This window comes from Candidozyma haemuli (assembly GCF_002926055.2).
Source record: "Candidozyma haemuli strain B11899 chromosome Unknown I_2014730914, whole genome shotgun sequence".
NCBI lineage: Eukaryota > Fungi > Ascomycota > Pichiomycetes > Serinales > Metschnikowiaceae > Candidozyma > Candidozyma haemuli.
In genome coordinates this window covers 230712-249812 of record NW_020289909.1, presented here as the reverse complement: position 1 = coordinate 249812, position 19101 = coordinate 230712, and the positions used below count along the sequence as shown (strand labels likewise).

The 19101-nt window shown below is 45.6% G+C and overlaps 7 protein-coding genes across 7 annotated transcripts; 4 read left to right on the top strand and 3 right to left on the bottom strand. All coding sequences in view use genetic code 12, as the record gives it.

Annotated features, from left to right (window-relative positions):
* Positions 1–17: 17 nt before the first annotated feature.
* On the bottom strand, positions 18–947 carry CXQ85_005026 (25S rRNA (adenine2142-N1)-methyltransferase; the record flags this gene model as incomplete). The annotated part of the gene is made up of 1 exon (XM_025488630.1): positions 18–947. The coding sequence occupies one exon, from the start codon at positions 945–947 to the stop codon at positions 18–20; it is 930 nt and encodes a 309-aa protein (XP_025343397.1).
* Positions 948–1249: 302 nt separating this feature from the next.
* Positions 1250–3529, top strand: MAK5 (putative ATP-dependent RNA helicase; the record flags this gene model as incomplete). Its single annotated transcript, XM_025488629.1, has 1 exon — positions 1250–3529. One exon carries the CDS (start codon positions 1250–1252, stop codon positions 3527–3529), a length of 2280 nt encoding a protein of 759 aa, XP_025343396.1.
* Positions 3530–3653: 124 nt separating this feature from the next.
* Positions 3654–4955, bottom strand: ERF1 (translation termination factor eRF1; the record flags this gene model as incomplete). The annotated part of the gene is made up of 1 exon (XM_025488628.1): positions 3654–4955. One exon carries the CDS (start codon positions 4953–4955, stop codon positions 3654–3656), a length of 1302 nt encoding a protein of 433 aa, XP_025343395.1.
* Positions 4956–7052: 2097 nt separating this feature from the next.
* On the top strand, positions 7053–8435 carry LEM3 (Lem3p; the record flags this gene model as incomplete). The annotated part of the gene is made up of 1 exon (XM_025488627.1): positions 7053–8435. One exon carries the CDS (start codon positions 7053–7055, stop codon positions 8433–8435), a length of 1383 nt encoding a protein of 460 aa, XP_025343394.1.
* An 817-nt stretch (positions 8436–9252) lies between these two features.
* On the top strand, positions 9253–9681 carry CXQ85_005022 (uncharacterized protein; the record flags this gene model as incomplete). Its single annotated transcript, XM_025488626.1, has 1 exon — positions 9253–9681. One exon carries the CDS (start codon positions 9253–9255, stop codon positions 9679–9681), a length of 429 nt encoding a protein of 142 aa, XP_025343393.1.
* A 1761-nt stretch (positions 9682–11442) lies between these two features.
* On the top strand, positions 11443–16039 carry CDC15 (serine/threonine protein kinase; the record flags this gene model as incomplete). Its single annotated transcript, XM_025488625.1, has 2 exons — positions 11443–14674; positions 14811–16039. 2 exons carry the CDS (start codon positions 11443–11445, stop codon positions 16037–16039), a joined length of 4461 nt encoding a protein of 1486 aa, XP_025343392.1.
* A 27-nt stretch (positions 16040–16066) lies between these two features.
* On the bottom strand, positions 16067–18871 carry CXQ85_005020 (uncharacterized protein; the record flags this gene model as incomplete). The annotated part of the gene is made up of 1 exon (XM_025488624.1): positions 16067–18871. One exon carries the CDS (start codon positions 18869–18871, stop codon positions 16067–16069), a length of 2805 nt encoding a protein of 934 aa, XP_025343391.1.
* Between the last annotated feature and the right edge of the window lie 230 nt (positions 18872–19101).

Genomic DNA, 19101 nt, shown 5'->3' with positions numbered 1-19101 from the left:
AATTTCCATCCCATGTATCAAAGAGCAACATAGAAATTGTTCCTCGTTGACCCCGAAAGAATCTCCCGTTTCTTCTCCTTCTTAGCAACAACCTTCCGTTTTCCAGACCAGTCAAAGAGCCAATATGCCACCTTATTCGCTTCATGGTACTTCACCTGGCTAAACCCAACTCTTTCCATAATATCCAAAAACAATTCTCGACTCATATACCGTGAATTCGAAACACACGGCAACGGCAACACCATAAACACGCTCAGCGGGTTTCCTTCCACCGGCAGAAGAAGAAACTGGGTCATTCTTCGTAGCATCTGGCCTCTTTGTTCAGCAGAAGGCACAAAGTTCAACACCAACGAACACGAAATCACATTAAACCTCTCCCTATCACTCTCAGGCAATGGCCGCTCCATAAAGTCCTGCTGGAGAATCTTCAGGTCCTGTGAGTTCAAGTCTATCCTTGTAACCTCTCCAAACAACCCACTAGTAGAGATACTGTTATTAGGACTAAGACATCCAATCTCCAAACTTCTTCCAGCACTTCTTCCGAGCTCCCTATACCATTCCACAAGCTTCTTAGATGAATCTCCTCCTCTTTCAGACGCCTGGCCCACTGTAGATGCCATTTGGTAGATATGGAGTCCTCCACGAAGCTCTACTTCCTTATCGATTCTGGCCACCATTTGTCCAAGACTTTCCCTTGGCATTGCACTATCAAACTTGAAGAGTTCAGGTTTCTTTCCAAGCTTGAACTGTTCAAACTGCTCGGTGTACGTCTTTCCAAGTCTGTTTATGTAGTTTGATTCATCGAGGTCGAGGAGTTTTAGAAGGGCAGCTTTGTTCTTTTGTAAAACATGGAAACGGCGGATAATCTTTCGAGCCTTCTGCGGCTTGAGCTTTGGTTTTCTTTGCTTATCTGCCGAGGCACTGATGGTTCTGGGTCGTTTTAGCATGGAGTGGTTGTTAACTATGGAGATGCGGGTCTGTGTAGTGGTAGGTGAGTGATGATGTGGTTGAAAGGCACCAGAAGGTGGACAACAAGAGGAAGCTAGTTAAATTGATCAACCTGCTACGCCTGAATAGCAAAATTACGTTAACATTGAGTTTGGCTGGGAAATTGGGGAGTTATGGGGGTTTGAAAGTGATCACGTGATCAAAGTCACCCGCCGCTCATCTCGATGCCCTACTTTTCCAATTACCACCCATAACCAACATCCATATATTCCACCCAAATCCACATATAACCCTTAAAACAATGCCTCCTCGTGGAAACGGCGGTTCCAAACCGCTGCTCAAAAGAAAAACTCCCACTTTGAAGCAAAGACAGGCCAGAACCAACAAGATCATCAAGGCAGATGCACTCCAATGGAAAGCAGTAGATATCCCAGACCACATGGAAGATTATGGTGGTTTATTTGGAATCGAAGAGCTCGAAGGTGTGGATGTGAAGATGGTTAACGGTAAGCCAGAGTTTATTACTCACGAGAGTGACTTGGAGAACAGTGACGATGAGTTCTTGGGATTTGATGATGGTCCTAAGAAGAAGAAGCAGAAGAAGGAAGCCAAGAAGAAGGAGGACGCTAAGAAGAAGGAGGAGGCCAAGGAATCGGATGATAAGGATGGCGGGAAGAAGGAGAACACTAAGAACGACAAAAAAGATAAGAAGAACAAGAAGAATAAGAAAGAGACTAAGACTGAACAGAAGGAAGATACAGATGAAAGTGGTCTTTCTGCTAATGCTTTTGCTGGTTTGGATATTCCCCTTCCAGACGATAATATTGATTTGCCACAGTGGGACAAGATCGAGCTCAGCCCGTACCTTCTAAACGGTCTCCAGCTGCTTGGGTTTAAGACTCCTACTGCTATCCAGAAACTGGCTATTCCTTTGGCCTTAACTGGTAAAGATGTCATTGGTAAGGCTACTACTGGTTCCGGTAAGACGCTTGCGTATGGTCTTCCCATTCTTGAAAGACATATCCAGAAGTTGGACGAGATCAAGGAAAGCAGAGCAAATAAGGTCATTCCTCCACCTTCCGGTGTGATTTTCGCTCCAACCAGAGAATTGGCCCACCAGGTCGTGGACCATTTGAATAAGATCTCCAAGTATGCTCCACTTCCACAGCACGGCATTGTTTCTATCACTGGTGGTCTTTCTATCCAGAAACAAGAGCGTTTGTTGGAATACGGTCCAAGTATCATTGTGGCTACTCCAGGTCGTCTTCTTGAACTTATAGAGAAGAACAACGACTTGGCTGCCAGATTAGGTGCCACTGAAACTGTTGTTCTTGATGAAGCTGACAGATTGTTGCAGGATGGCCACTTTGAAGAGTTTGAGAAGATTCTTGAGCTTTTTATTAAGAACAGAGACTCCAAGTATGGTTACAAATGGCAGACGTTGGTGTTTTCTGCCACTTTCTCCAAGGATCTCTTTGGTAAACTAGACAAGAAGGGTAAGCCAAAGGAAAACAAAAAGGCATACAATGGTGGTCTTATTGGAAACACCGAAATCTTGGAACTTTTATCCAAGAAGCTTCGTTTCAAGGACCCAAAGCCTTCGCTTTGTGACGCTAACCCTAAGGAGATTGTTTCTGGTCAGGTTACTGAAGCACTTGTGGAGTGTGGTGCTTCAGAAAGAGACTTGTTCTTGTACTACTTCTTGCTCATGTACCCAGGCTCTACCTTGGTGTTTGCCAATGCTGTTGACTCTGTCAAGAGACTTGTACCCTTCTTGGAGAGTCTCCAGATCCCAGCTTTCTCCATCCACTCGTCTATGGTCCAGAAACAAAGATTGCGTGCTCTTGAACGTTTCAAGGCATCTACAGAAAAGAACAAGACATCCGTTCTTATTGCATCAGATGTGGCTGCCAGAGGTTTGGATATTCCTCACATTGACCATGTGGCACATTACCATTTGCCCAGGTCAGCAGATGTGTATATTCATCGTTCTGGTAGAACAGCCAGAGCAGGCCAGGAAGGTGTTTCGGTGATGTTCTGCTCTCCACAAGAAGCATCTGGTCCATTTAAGAAGTTGAGAAACCTTGTTGCTGCAAGTGCTGAGAAGCTGTCTAAGGTTTCTGGAAAAGGTGATCTCAAGATGTTAGATATTGACTATGATCTTGTTACTCAGCTTCGAGAGAGAGTCCGTATTGCCTCCAAGTTGGCTGACTCTTCTATTGCATCTACTGCTACCAGGAAAGAGAACTCTTGGGTTCAGCAGGCTGCTGAGGACTTGGGAATTGAAGATCTTGACGGTATTGAGGATTTTGAAGATGACGTTATCAAGAAGCAGAAAAAGAGAAACGAAGGTAAAAAGCTTACAAACGAAGAAAGCAAGATTGAAAAAGCCAAGCTCAGAGAGCTCTTATCGATTCCACTCAGGAAGAACCACAGAAGATCTTACCTTACAAGTGGTCTTGAGAACTTGGCTCACCAGATCGTTTCTGGAAAGACGTCAGAGACTGTTTTAGGTAGAGCTGCAGTCAAGGCCTTGGACGAACTTAAAGGCCCAAAGAAGGGTAAGAAGAAGCAGAAATAAATGGGATTTAGCATATATAGATATTCTACAGGACATGATCGTTTCCGAATTGCATTCTAAAATACACAGACATAGCATTCCATAAGTTTTGGAACGGCAACACTATAGTCTAACCACTACCGTTTTAAATGAAGTCCTCATCACTGTCATAGTACTCGTCCTCGTCGGACTCGTCAACCAACTGCTCAAAGTTAAGCTTGTATCTCAAAAGAGCACCAACACCACCGAAACCTTGCACGAACTGGGCACCCTCAGAAGAACGGTCAGTGACGAACTCAAGGGTGGCACCGAAGCTCTTGTAGTTTTCAGCCAACCATTCCAAGAACATCTCTTCTTTGACGGTTTCCATCTCAGCGCCAGTGGCCTTGTCGATCATGTAAGACTTGTCAGCCAATTCAGGGTTGACGTTGACAACAACCTCGTTGTCCTCAGAGTCCTTCAATGTGTATCTGACGATGTTCAAGTTCTCGTAGACAATGACGGTCTCACAAGCACCAGCATCCAAAGCCTTCAAAGTGTCCTCAATACCGTAACAGAACTTACCGGTGTCAAGAGAAATCTCCTCGAAATAAGTGTTCAAAAGCTTCTTTTCCTGGACGAACTTGACGTTGGCCAAAGTCTCGGCAGAAAGTTCAATGGCCTGGTTGAAACCGTTTTCACCACCATAAGAAACATCCACAATCTTCAAAACACGAGCCTGCAATCTGGTATCGAACAAATCAGACTTGGACAATTCGTTCTTGAAATCAGCAGAACCTGCCAAAATCAAACCCTTACAGTTAACCTTATCGTTTTCAATAAAGTTTTGCACTGCAACCTCGGCAACTTTTCTAACATAGTTGTGTCTCTTTTCCTCTCTCAAACGAGAGAAACGCATAGCAGACTGACCACCTCTACCGTGCTTCTTGGGCAAGTCCACAGTGAACTTATGCAAAACTTCACGGTTGTTACCGCTGACAGCACCGAAAAGAGCACCATTACCATCCATAACAATAAAACCAAATCTATCGTCATCCTGAAGCAACTCAGAAAGCGCCTCCACGTGGAACTTGTTGTCACACAAGTACAAAGACGTGTTGATAGGCTTGAAAGGCTCAAAGTCAATGTTCAACTTCTTTTCCTTGCCCTCATCAGTAATGACATCACCACAGTAAAGCACAAGACCGTTCTTCGGACAATGCGTGTACAACTTCAATTTCTGCTGGGTCGATGTGATGGCAGACAAGACAGACAATCTGTTCACACGGGACTTGATGTTGGAGGCAGTACCGTATTCTTCTGTCAACTTCTTCTGGGTTAACGAAATCTGACTGCCTGGAGGGATGATCAACGAGATCATCGAGGTACCGTTACCACGGGCCAACTCGAGGGATTTGATCAACTTCTTGATCTTCCAGATTTCGATGTTTTTTTCTGCGCCGTCCATTGGGAAAGAAAGATGGGTTTTACTCTGGAGAGGTGTAGTTGGTGAAAAATGAAGCAACCGCTAAAAATTTTGTATCGTACTGCAGGTGGGTTCCCATTTGGTTCCAGTGGGTCCCATCAATACGGACCCAACCAGGGACCTCCAGGTTATTTAAAGTAAGTGGTTGTAAGATTTTGGTCTTCTTTAACTGGGGTTTGTCTTTTTTTGGGTGATTTCTTGAAGTTGGGCTGGTGGTTGGACACTTTGCACTGCAGATAGGACCTCTGCTTCCCAAGCTGAGACAGAAGGCATTGACTGTGATTTCCAGAGGGAGTGGAGATTTTGGGGTGAAATTGGTTTTGGAGTATCTCAGGATGCTTTTCTTTATATGACAAGTGTTTTTTTTTTTTGCTTTTGAAGAAGTGGGGGTGCTTTGGTGGGGGATGGTTGGCGGTGGGAGAAGACCGATTTCGCAGCCATTCTGGGTTAACTATGGGAGGAACTGGAAGTGGAGGGAGGCGGTCAAGGGAGTTAGAAGAAGATTGGAAGGAGGCTGAGAGGGTTTAGAGTGAGGGTAGATTTCGTGTTGGTTTGGGGTTTTGTGGTTTTTGACGGAAGTGGTGGCTTTTGATGGGGTGTATATGTCTTTAGTGGTGGAAGAGTCAGACTGGAGAAGGAACAGCTGTTAAGGACAAGAACGTGATTCTCAAGAAGGTAGGATAGTGTAAACTTTTGCTTCTTTTGGCCTCTTTTCTCTAAATTCACGGTTTTTGGACCTCTTTTTTGACCATTACCCAACATAGTTATACCATTTGTGGTACATCTTCACTGGTAGACCCACTCTCCATACTGTCAAGCCATTTCCATTAAATAACCCTCTTTTTCATTCTCCAGACCAGTTTTCAATCTATTGGTAAAACCACATCGAAACATCCCATCTCAAGAACATTCTACTTCCATTTTCTAGAAGTTCACGGTTATTCGCTCGTTTATGTATTTCAAACTCTAAAGTCAATTTTGGTAGAAAGCCATGAATTTAACCCACACCACAGAAAAATCACCACTAGAATAATGTTTGTGGTCAAAAAGGTGTCTCAAAGTGGCGTTCCTGGTATACGTTATTTTCCAGGGGCAACCCAAGGCTGATTTGGCAAGGGTTGGTCGAAAGTAGTCATATATAAGGGAAGAGGGCCTATCCTGGGGTAAACAGACCAGTGGATCCAAGTGAAAGACAACTAAACAGGTAAAAGATAGCCAAAACAACCTCTAGGAGTCTAAATACGCGAGATGGAATTACCTTTGACATCAACAGACTGGCATATCTCAGTCTTCCTCTCACTTCTCCTATTACCTTCCATCTCTGTCTAACCACACCACAAACAACCATAAATTCCCAAACAGCCATTCCAGCCGTCTACCAACCACCGCCTAAATCCTCCACTATTAAAGATCGCCCACCAACTTCTCTTCCCCTGACGTGCCCTGGAACCATACATTTCTCCGATTAATCGGATTTCGCAGCCACTAAACACGCTTGGAACCAACCACCCGGGCCTTATTGCCGTTAAAAAAATGCAAAAAAGCAGAAGCTCCATATCATTTGTCACATAGAATTCACCTTTCTGTCCTGGCCACTTTCCAACCAGGGGCGCCGGAGAGAAACCGGAAAAGCCGAGAGTGCCAGGAACACAGCCAACCACCACTGAACCTTCAATAATCCAAGTAAAATCCATAAAAAACCAGCTTTTTTAACCTCCCCAAAACCTTCTCACTCTCCCCCACCACCTCCTCCAGAACCCAATAATCACATTCCTAGCGGCTATTTCCATTTAGAACCGACCATTAACCGCTCCTGCGCCAGTACTAAAGTCAAACACCCACGTTCCCTGTTTCCTCCAGGCTTACCAAACCAAAAAAAGCCCAAAAAACACAAACCCCATAGTTTAAAAAACCTCTTTTCTTCGTGATTTCACCAAATCTACCTCCCTTATCACCCCCTCTGCCTCTGTTTGACCGGCCCGTGGAAGTTCCGGCTCCGCCTGCACACGCGGTAATGAGGCCCTCAGATCCCACCGTGAAGGTGTTTCTAAATCATCAACTCTTTCATCTCTTCCATAAATGAGCAGTGCCAAAGCGTCTGGCGTCGACGTCACGGCTCCTGAATTACCCCACGGCTCGCTGCTGCTGGGCTCGCCGTTTGCTGACGAGCATAAAGCCGACGAGTCCCGGTTTGATAAGCCTGCCAACAATGAATATAACGAAACGAACCAGGACGAAACAAGGGAGGATATCGAGACCGAGTCTGATTTGGACGAGGATTATTCGTTTGTGGAGATCAAGCAGAAGTCGAGGAAGCCTAATGATAACGCTTTCCAGCAACAGCGGCTTAGAGCGGTGAACCCGGTTATCACGGCTAAATGGCTCATCCCGATCCTTATAGGCTTGGGGATCTTTCTTATACCGCTTGGCGTGGCCATGTGGTTGGCGTCGCATCGGATCGAGGATTTCACGATTGATTATACTCAGTGTGAGAACTTGGCGGTGTCGGGCTCGTGGCTGCCTATTCCTGATGAATATACTACGTACCATTTGGATGGGGCTCTGGTACAACAGGCCCAGTGGAAGTTGGATACCGACGAGAGCCAGCCGTTTGAAGACGAGAGAAGGGTGTGTAAGATCCAGTTTAACGTACCCCACGATCTCAACAGCCCGCTTTATTTTTTCTACAGATTGGAGCATTTTGCTCAAAACCATAGACGTTATGCAAAGTCCTTCAGTGAAGACCAAATCCAGGGCAGAGCTGCCTCTTTGGGTGCTATCAAGGATGGTGTGGGTGAAAACTGTGAGCCGCTTTCGAATAACGCCGAGGGTAAGAAGTACTACCCTTGTGGTCTTGTAGCAAACTCCATCTTCAACGATACGTTCCTGTCGACATTGACTGGCGTCAACGGGACATCTGATAACTATGAGTTCTCTAGGGACGGCATTTCGTGGGCCACAAACGACGGTCGTTTCAAGAAAACAAGCTACGACTATAACGAGATCGCCCCACCACCAAACTGGTACAAGATGTTCCCCAACGGATACAACGAGACCAACGTGCCAGATATTTCAAAATGGGAAGACCTTCAAAACTGGATGTTCACGTCGGCGCTCCAGAACTTCAACAAGCTTTACATGCGTAACGACGATGATGCGCTCCCGGAAGGGATCTACGAAATCGACATTGGGTTACATTTCCCAGTGTTGCCGTACGAAGGTAAGAAGAAAATCTTCATCTCGCAACGGTCGGTGCTTGGCGGAAAGAACTACTTTTTAGGTTTCTCGTGGATCGCTGGAGGCGGCGTGTGCATGCTCGTGGGACTAGCGGTGCTCGTGTTAAACGTTGCCAGGCCGCGTAAGCCCGGTGACGAGAGCATGCTCAGCTGGAACAAAGAGGCATTGGAAAAGGACTCCAAGGAGACCGACGAGCCGGTGACTCTTCCCGACAGCAGCAACTAGAAACGCATCATAAGATAAACGGAAGCACATATGGAAAGCACACACAAGAGACCAAGTGTGCTGCAGGCAAATCGGAAATAAACGATTCTATAGGATATACGAGGAAGGCGGGGGCTAAGCGAGGGAGGGAGGAACCACCAAACACAAACCATTCACTGATTCTCATCCCTCCTTCAAATGGCCTGTCACCCGCTGTGAATCGTAACATGTGGGCGCAATATCACTGCCACCCAGCGGCATTGTGGCATACTTCCCAGCCCACAGTTGTAGGAAAAAACCCAGTTTGCGCTCGTAGCTCGGAAGCGAAAATCACCAAACTCCCATCGGCCCACCATACAATCCGCCTAAACGAGAGAACCGAAAAACTGGGGATTTCTCACCACGCACGTTATTTGCGTGAATTATATTTATCCCATCTACTCACCAACAATGGGCGTCAAAAGACGCACAAAATCACTCAGCCGCAGCTCCATATCTGTCAATCCGCCCCCGCCTCCTTCCACGAAACAATCCCAAGCCACTTAACCTCCATAAAAGGGAAAGATCCAGAAAATCCTCGAGGATCGACGCACGGCTGTGCCTCTTTTTGTCTATGAAAATCCAACCTACCTTCGCTGGTCGTCTCTTGCCACAGCCCCAGGCGGAAAAACCTTTCTGCATGAAGCTGCAGGGCTAAAGCTGATAATTTTTTTTTTCTGCTTTTTCCAAGGTACGCCAGCCAAAGCGCAAAGGTTTATAAGGCCCAGGATCCTCAGGAAGGAAAAAAGAAGAGGAATTTTTTGACAATATAGATTTTTTTCCCTTTTTTGACTTTGCCATGTCGGGCCAGTGGAGGCCTCTGATGCCGTTGGTGCATCTAGACGAAAACGTTACGGTGCTTTTTATTATTAGCACATCTATGCTTTCCTCTGGTGATAAGAAGTACCTGTTTGTGGTTTCGCCAGACGATACCGTGGAAGCTGTGCTTTCTTCGTTGTTCAAGATATGTTCTCAAAGGGCGCTGGACTCGCCATTGCATTACTCGGATATTGACCATTTACAGCTACCCAGTGGTAGGAGCCTACGTCCTCTGCTGTTTAGACATCCCATTCTGGCGTTTATTGGCCAGGACGATAGCATTTTGGTGAAGATGAAGTTTTCGTGGCAGAGAGAGTTGGCAGACGGGTTTGCTTACTTTATGGTGTTTTTTGTTCTTGCAGCGGTGGTGTTGTTTGTGGTGATGCAAGTGATGAGGCTCTTAGGCTGATAGAGGAAGGCCTGGGCCACCAGGGCTTCCGGGCACCTAGCGACTTCTGCTCATCCTAAGATGAAGCCAGGCTTCATAGAGCATCCCTTTGTCATCCAGGAAAGTATCCTGGCCCATTACGTGGGTCTCCTTATCAGGCGACGCCTGGGAGATGCCCAGAATTTTCAACACGCCCAGGGACGTATTGGTCCATACAGTGGCGTCAGCATACCAAAGAGACATGTGGCTAGAAACCACGGGATTTGGCATTCAAAAAATTATACAGAATTAGAGTTCACAGAGGACCAGGGCGTTTCCTGGAATACATATACGTTTGAGGTTTGGTGAGGTTTATAGACCACCTCGTTTAAAGCGTGGACGGCGATTCCATAGCTTATTTATTGGGAGAAGTATCCGTTTGAGATGGATACATGGAGAATTTATATAGAAACAGAATATAAAGATACTTAAGGTTGTGTAGGTGGATGTTATTAGGCTGATGCCACAGTTGTCACATGCTCGCCTAGGCCTTATTGCTAAGGTATGGTTTTGTGATACTTTAAAGGCTGAGGATCTTAAATACACAAAACGGTTAATACTTGACTCCACGGGGATTTCTAACCTGTTCAGGAAGTATGGGGGAGGAAGAGTAGACGCAGGTGGCTTGGAACAGGTATGGAAGTCTCCAAACTATATGGACATGTAGGTTTGTAAATATTGTGGAGAGCTGATTTGAGGGTATCTGGGATCTGAGGAACCTCCAGGGTACGGCTAAGCGAGATGACCAGGAAGGGATGACGTTGGGAGATAAGTGTGGCCATGGGGTCATCAAGGGGAGGAGAAGAGGCCTGGAACGAAGGGTTTAACTTGGTGTTTTATGCGATGGGCAGGAGTAGTAAGCCTTGTATGGCTGCTGGTGTAAATTGGTAGGATAGAATGGTCATAACCTGCTACAGCCGTGCTCTTTGACAAGGAAGTAGCTAAAGATGGTGGATGAGTATAACAAGGCAATAAGTAGAAGAGAAAGGAAGGAATATGGCAGGTCAACTAAATTCAGTGAAGATGATAAATATGTAAATGAAAAAAAAAAAATACCTGAATACCATTTGGTTCTTTTGTCGTTACTTGTGGTTGGTTAGTCGTCATACAATACCCTATATCTGTCCATGTACCACCAACATTGGCTGTAATATGTCTGAAAAGGACCTTCTCTTAATACAAAATGAACATTAAGAACGTAAAGAACAAAAGAAACTACTTTTTTCTTCTTCAGTACATGTTATACTAAAGGAGCTGGTCCCACCTGGATTGTCTACTAAGCATAGCTAACCGTAGTACCACCGGAAGCACTAACATCCACAAGTAAACAAAGCCCAGAGAACACATCCATACCTTTCACAAACCCAATAATACCTCTAAATAGCTCCAAAACTATCCTAAACGTAAACCAATGGTAGTACCAATTCTTCACTGCCTCTTCGCTTGGTTCCATAGTTAAGGTACTTTTCGCAGCCATTTCTCCACCACCCATACTTCCAACTCATCCACCACAACCTCCAACTTTGAACGAAAACGCAAAGACAAGGCCCTTTTTCCAGTCACATCTCCACCCCAAGTCAACCAAAACCCTCTCCCCTTTATTTTTTCCATCAATCGGTGGCCCTCCCCAGATCATCGCTTCCCCATACTAAACGCGCGTTTAACGTAAACAGTAACGTCTACTCACGAAGAGCATCACCAAAACACCACCTCCAACTTCCTTCGCCTCACTGAAATGCCACGATGGCGTCCTCCAAAGCATCGCTTCTTCTGCGGTTCAGAGAACCAGACGCGGCCGACGACTTTGCTAACGATTTCGGGAACGACTTGGCCCAGCTCCAGGTGAGCCAGTGGTCGCCAAAGACCGCCAGCCAGGGCAGCTCTTTAAGTGGGAGCTCTCAGGGCGGTAATTCAAGACATAGCGATTCGTCGGGATCGCGTCTTGGGCGGTTTCTGGGCCATGGGGAGCTGAAAACGAAGGGTACTGGGCTGCTGAAGGATGAACAGAGATCACCGTTTTTGAAGAACCTTCCGTCGGTGGAAGTTAGTCCGTTTGAAAGAACATCGCCTTCAAAGGGTATGGCGCTGATTCCTGAAACACCTAATAGTGAATCTGCATTCTTTGGTGCAAAGTTACCCCAGACTCCATTAGAAGATGTCCAGGAACCGTTTCAAAAGCATGGCCGTAAGACATCTGTAAAGCTTTCGCTTACACCGGCTCAGCGGGTCGGCAAAACGCCAGGTCTACGAACAAGTAACGCTTTGGATAACTTTAAGTTCTACGAAAAGGTCGGTAGAGGTGCCCATGCTGATGTATACAGAGGAAGAAACCTTCGAACGAACCAGATAGTGGCGATCAAGCAGATTCCGTTGGAGAAGGATCACGATCTTCGAGCTTTGATGGGCGAAATCGACCTCTTGAAGATCTTGAAACACGAGAATATCGTCAAGTACCATGGGTTCGTGAAGACTCTGAATTCGCTTAATGTCTTCTTGGAATACTGCGCTGGCGGGTCTTTACGACAACTATATAAAAGGCTAGGCCACGGGTTTCTGGAACCCCAGCTTGTTCTGTACGTTAAACCCATTCTTCATGGTCTCGGGTACCTCCACGAGCAAGGTGTGGTGCATCGAGATGTTAAAGCAGCCAATGTTCTTTTGACTGAGTCTGGCGAAGTCAAACTAGCTGATTTCGGTGTGGCTACAAAGGTTGCAACGCTGCATAATACCGTGGTGGGAACACCTAATTGGATGGCTCCTGAAACTGTTTTAGGTGGTGAAGGTATCTGTACAGCTTCCGACGTCTGGTCTCTTGGAGCGACTATAATTGAGCTCTTCACTACGAACCCGCCATACCACGAGTTGAATCCTATGGCCACTTTGCATGCGATTGGTACTGATGACCATCCACCTCTTCCTTCTGGTCTTACACCACTAGCGAAAGATTTCCTTTTGGAGTGCTTTCAGAAGCAGCCTACCCTAAGAGTTTCTTCTAAAAACCTTCTACGCCATCGTTGGATGTGTGATACAGACCTGGTTAGCGGTACAAAATGGGACCTTGGCTCACGTCTGTCAAATGAGGTTTCGAAACGTGAAGATCTAGAGGCATCTACGCCTTCAAAGGCATCTGCCATTGTCACAAGTCCATTAAAGGAGAGATACACGAGGAACGAACTTCTTAGTAAGTTTAAAGAAGGCGATGATGAAGTTGACTTCCTCAAATCTTCCACCAACGGCTCCTTGAGCTTGAAGTTACACGCCAAGGATGATGAAGATAACGAGAAAGATCCGTCTGAAGAGAGTGATCCGTTCTTGGAGCTTCTAGTGGATAACTTCGATACAAACGAACTTGAAGTACAAAGTAAGATGGAGCTTCTTTGTCTGAAACTCATATCGCGTGTTGATAATTGCCACTTTGGGCATGAGGAAACCACCAAGTCGCTTCTCAAAATCACCGGCCGCATGCTCCAGCTTGTCAAGAAGTATAACATTCTGCATGAGACACTTATACGGAACCACGGCATTTTAACTCTCCTAGAGCTTCTTGAGAACGCTCCAGAAATGCATGATCTGAGTCGACTCTGGTACCATGTTCTCGCTACATTAAACTATACCTTTGAGAATAATCTGGCCCAGCTCGAGAACTTTGCCCTCTTGGGAGGTATACCCATGATGACCCAGTTTTCCAAGCTCTCATATGGTCTTCAACCAAGACTCCAAGTTGTCAGGTTCATTAAAATCATCCGCAAGTCAGACCGTGCTTTGACCATGTTTGTTTCATCAGGAGGACTCCGAATCCTTTCACGGTTCTTGGAAGAAGATTTCGACCAGGCTCCAGACTTCCCTCTCGTTTCCATCCATTGCATTCACGAAATCCTTTCTAAAGGAATTACTCGTTTTAAATCAGATATGTGCCGAATTCTATCCAAGTACGGTGTTGTGTTCTGGTTTGTTGTTCTTCTCAACAGACTCACCAAGTACACGAAACTGCCTGAAAACCTCGTCCCTGAAGAATACGTCGACTTGACAATTGACAAAATCCTCGATGTTCTCAAGTACTTTGGCCAGGCCGAACCAAGGGTCAGAATCAATATCGTCAGCACAGATTTGGTCAAGCTTCTCATCAAGGTGTACCCTTCGTTAAACCTCCAACGCCAGATGGTGATCTTAAAGTTTTTCCGTTCCATAAGTTGCATTTCAGAGCTCCTTCGTTTATTACATTCAGCAGATATCTTGGAGTTCTTCGTTTCCATTTTGCATGAGCATCCAGCTTACAGTGCTCACTATAAAGAGGTGCTCAACATCGTCTGTCCATCCATATACAACTGTTGCTACTTGAACCACAACAAGGAACTCGAACTCGTGAAGCTAGGAGCGATCCCAATCTTCAAAGAGCTTTCAAAAATCAACCTTCCTTTCCGCCAGTTCGTGTTGCCTATATTATGTGAGTTTGTCTACTGCGAGAACTACGTGCGCCAGATGCTTATCCGGTTCAATATCGTCAATGTCTACCTCAATCTCTTGTTAGACCCATACTGGCACTCCAACGCCATGGACTCCATTCTCCACTGGTCTTCCCAAGAACTAAACTTCAAGTGGTTGGATGAGCCTCATGCTCGCGAGTGTCTTTTAAGTGGATTCATGCTTGCCCAAGTATCCAACCTTGAAGCTGCACTCAACAACTATCTCCAACTCGTCAGTTCCAGTAACCAGGTCCTTCTTTTGATGACGCGTGATTCCATCGTTTCCCAGATTCTTACCAAACTCACCGTCTATAATAGAAACCCAGTGGTGAAGTTATCACTCCTCAGAATCCTCCACCACATCGTTTTGAACTCAACCAAACACGGCGGTTTAACCACAACCGAGTCTATAAAACCAACCCTTGCCACCGTCACCGCCAAAGAATCCTCCGTTTTGATTGGAGAGTTGGTTGCAAAAATCATGGCCTTGCTTGAACAGCCGGTACTGCAGAGTGTGGGGTCCTGCGAACCGAGGCAGCCACTAAATGTGGAGAAGTCTTGATGATTTACTCCATAACCTAATCTGTTTTGATTTATCTAATCATCACATGTCTTTCATCAGCAAAATCCTTTATCCGGCGCCCCGAGTGTCTCAGCTTGACGCATACATTCTAGATAATGAGCTTTTCAGTTTACTCAAGCAGCAGCTCTCTGATGTTTTTGCGCTACATAGTAACAAACCTTGGTCATATAGCCAGAATCCCGAGATCTGGTCGTTGGGGTTGAATCTTCTTATTTTCAAGCTTACCACGTTGAAGTCGGGCTCGTCTTATGGTCTCAAGCTTCAGAACTTGAAACTTACGAACTCAAGAACAGGAAAAATCATTGGTAGCCATGCACGCTACCTACTTCTTGCAGTAATCATTGGTGATTTCTTATTCAAGAAGTTTGAGTCGTACCTTTATTCTGTCGACGAACAGGTCCGTCTGTCGAGAGAAACCATCATTGAAAAGGCCAAGGCGTTTTTTATCAAGCACAAGTCACTCATTCTCGGAAAGATCAACGACGGCGTGAAACTTCTAAACTTGGCTAACTTTGTGTTGTTTTTGGTCCAGGGAAGGTTTCCTACTTTGATTCATAGGGTGTTGGGTATTTCGCTTACGCCGGTGGTGGCAGACTTGTTGAAGTTCAACGGTGATAACGTCAACTTCGAGTTCCAGAACCGCCAGTTGGTATGGAACGTCATGACTGAGTTCTTGGTATTCACGCTTCCTTTACTCCAGCTCAGAAAATGGAGCCGAATGCTCAGCAAGATCATTCCGTTGGGCAAGAACAAGAATGCTGCTCCTCTCGTTACCGATAAACCAGTGGAAACGAAGTATTCAAAGCTTCCAAGGTCCCAATGTGCTATTTGCATAGAGTTTGCTCAAGCCAGTGGTATCAAGGCTGCATCTACATACGTGACGAACGCCTGCATTACGAATTGTGGTCATATCTATTGCTATGTGTGTTTGGCTGCTCGTTTTAATGCTATTGAAAACGGTAGCGAGGAAGCAGAGGGATGCCCAAGATGCAGAATGAAACTCACCTCATTTAGACTTTACGGATCAGAAAGTCAGGATGTGGATGAAGATGCAATTGTCGTTCCTTATGAAGATAACGAGGATGAAGATGATGATGAGGATGAGCAGGAGGGACCAGTCCAGGAAGAAAAGGTCACGAGGCAGGAATCCAACGACCTTGAAGAAGATGATGAATCGTCACTGGATAGCGACGGCAGCGGCATTGAATTCAGCGATAATGAAGACCTCGCAGGGGATGTCGAAGACTATGAAGACGACATGGATGACGACCTAGATGATGCAATGTTCCAATAAGCATACGAATAAAACAACAGCATATTCTTACTTATCAAGCTTTTTCTGTACGATCTCAACGAGTTGTTCGCTGAACTTCTCAAGTAGCGCCTCTTGGCTTGTAGAGCTGGAAGATCCACCCAAGACATTAACCAAGTCATTTAACTGACCCACCAACCTGGTTTTCTCGTCCGTAGTAAAAAGACCTTTCTGGGCGTGTGACTTGATAATAGATATATAAGCAGTTGCTCTATCCATCGAATCAGAACCGCTCTGTGGCGCCAATCTAGGTTGTGGGTTGGTGATTGAATCAAATGAAGGTTGTTTTGTAGGCAGAGTCAGTGAACGGAAAGGACCGCTCAGTCTGCTTGTAGTTCTGGATGGAGACTGGGTTCGTGATGGAGAAATATTCTTTGGAGGAGAACTTCTACTTGGCAGCGGTGAACTTTGTTTTCTGGCTTCCATACGCTTAAGAGTTGCGTTGGTGAGTCTTGGAGTAGCAGTCGGAGCTGGCGAAGGCGAACTGGGATCAAGGATAACCAGTGCACGCTTTGGAGGTGAACTTTCTCTATCAATCTTTGGCGTACTTTGACTCGCTAGCGGTTTGGAACTCGCAGATGCCACAGGAAGAATCTTTCGGGTGACTTTAGCGAAAAGAGGCAGGTTGTCTGGTTCAGGTATACTCAGATCCGAGTCCTCTTCTTTGAAACTTGAATGGTTTGATTCAGCACCATCTGTGATGTTCCAGATGAAAAGGGATCCATCTAAGCCAATGGAATACAACGACAGACCCTTTCCCACCATGTTAAGTATTGTATCTGAATGGCCCCAAGAAACAGCTAGTTGTTTGGCATAGTTCGGGGTAAACAAACGGATAGACCTGTCGTTTGAAGATACTGCAATGGCCCTATCAAAGGAAGCAAAATTCTCAACGCAGAGAGAGTCGCCGTTTTCGTTAGTAACCTTTACAGTGTACTTGAAGTCAGCAGTACTGGCATCATACACATGTACTGATTTATCGTTCGTTGCAACGTGAAGTTCCTTGTCGAGAATCGCCATTGCTGTAGGAGAGTGCTTTAAAGTGAGGACTCGTTTCTGGATCACTTCAAGAGGTGTTTCGTTATCTCTGGATTCTCTGAATCCGTAAATAGAGATGGAGCGATCAGCTGAACAAACATAAAGACTCTCTTCATAAACCTTGGCAAATAAGAGATTCCCTGTGTGGTTAGCGATTGTCTGTAGAAGCTCCCACTTATCCTCTGTCTTATAAAAGAGCTGCACTGTCCTGTCTCTTGAGGTAGTACAGAGAAGCTCCAAGGAATCCACATGGAAGCGGATAAGATCATTAATCGATGAAGAATGTGCTTTGAGTTGTAAGACCTCATCACCACTCTCACAATCCACAACAGATAACTGCCCATATCTGTCACCAAAGTAAGCGTAAGTGCCATCATAATCAACAGTATTGAGTTCGTTCTCTAGTTGGTCAGTTTGTGGTAGCCTAACAGAAGCTAATTGTCTGATACTGCCGTCCTCCACTGCTCTGAGATTTCCACACTTAGAGTATACCAACAAGTCGCCGTTTGAAGCCTGCTTCATACCACCAGCACGAGTAACTGGTGCAGCGACAAGGGTAGCGTGGGATCCAGAATCAGTATCGTAAACACAAATCTCTTTCTTGTTTGTGAGGTACAGAATGAATGACTCCCCATCCTTAAATGATAAATGGGACTTCACCACGGGATGATCTGGAGGTGAAGACTTTAAAGATAAAGATGAAAACATCAGAGCTATCTTTGAAGGTGAAGAGGGAGCCAGCTTATTGGCTGTACGTTTGAGCTGATCAAATCCCACAAGTTTCGGTTCGTGGCCGTCAAAGTAACAAATCTTCTCTGTAGTAGCATCTGATTCCAAACCGTAAATGGCTGGTGGAGAGTCAGGTACTTCGACTGGGACAAGACTGAGACCAGAAAGTGAAAGCACGTAGAGTGCTTGGTGACAACCAGAAAGGAGTACTTCGTCACTAGACAAAGAAACCGCTTCCGTGAAGTCAACTTCGAGATTCTCTCGTAGAACAACATTACGTCCTTTAAGTACCACAGTTCTGTTCAGCTCTTGCGCTTCAAAGCTCCATACCTTCAAGAACCGTAACCCAGCAGTAACTATCGATGACGACAGGTGCCAAAAGATCAGATTCACAATGGAAGAACACTTATTTCCAGCTTTAAGTGCAACTGAAGTAGCCGAATACTTCCATATATGTAGAAACCCATCTGAAAGCTGGCCTAGCGATGCAAAGTGTCTTGAATCAGGCAGAAAAGCAATATGTTTCACGCCAAATGTGTGTTCGTGAATCACAGCAAACGGCAGCCCAGAAGCATTACTAGCCAATGAGTATAGTAGAATACGAGGCTGGTAGCCAGACTCACCAACTGCCAATACTCTTCCATTTGGCGAAAGAGCCACACAAGAAATAGCCCTCACGCGATCCTTAAGCTTTGAAGGTGACGAATCGCCCTTTTCCCCTCCAGCCTTCTTCCTATCTGCCTCAATACGTTCCTTCCCATAAGTATATGTGCTTTCTAGAGGTATATCGAAATTGTCTCTTTTGTCGTGTCCATCGCCACGATCTGAACCCAGGAAAGCTCTACTAACGTAATCATCATTTTGAGCTTCAGAAACGCCAGAATTCGCCACAAATAACCGTTGTTTACTCAAAGTACGTGATTTTGCATCCACTTCACAGACAATGACTCCACCACTTGCCACGTACGCCAATTTCAGCCCAGAAAAGGCCACGTGCTGAGGATCTGTCGCCAGAGTCCCGATCACTTCATTGAACAGAATTTTCATGCCCTGGACGTTGAATTGATGGAGGAATGTGTTGGTGATGTTTGTAAACAGTGGGAGCTGATTATGCAGGAGGGTTGATGTGTGGGAGTGCACACAAGACCTACCGTGTCTCACCAGATGGAGTATGTATTCAGGTGGTTATTGTGAAGAGGGCAACAAAGACTAGCTGGGGCTCTAAGACGCGACCTTTAGAGAGCGAAGGAGTCGTTCATGGAATTTCTTAGACTAAA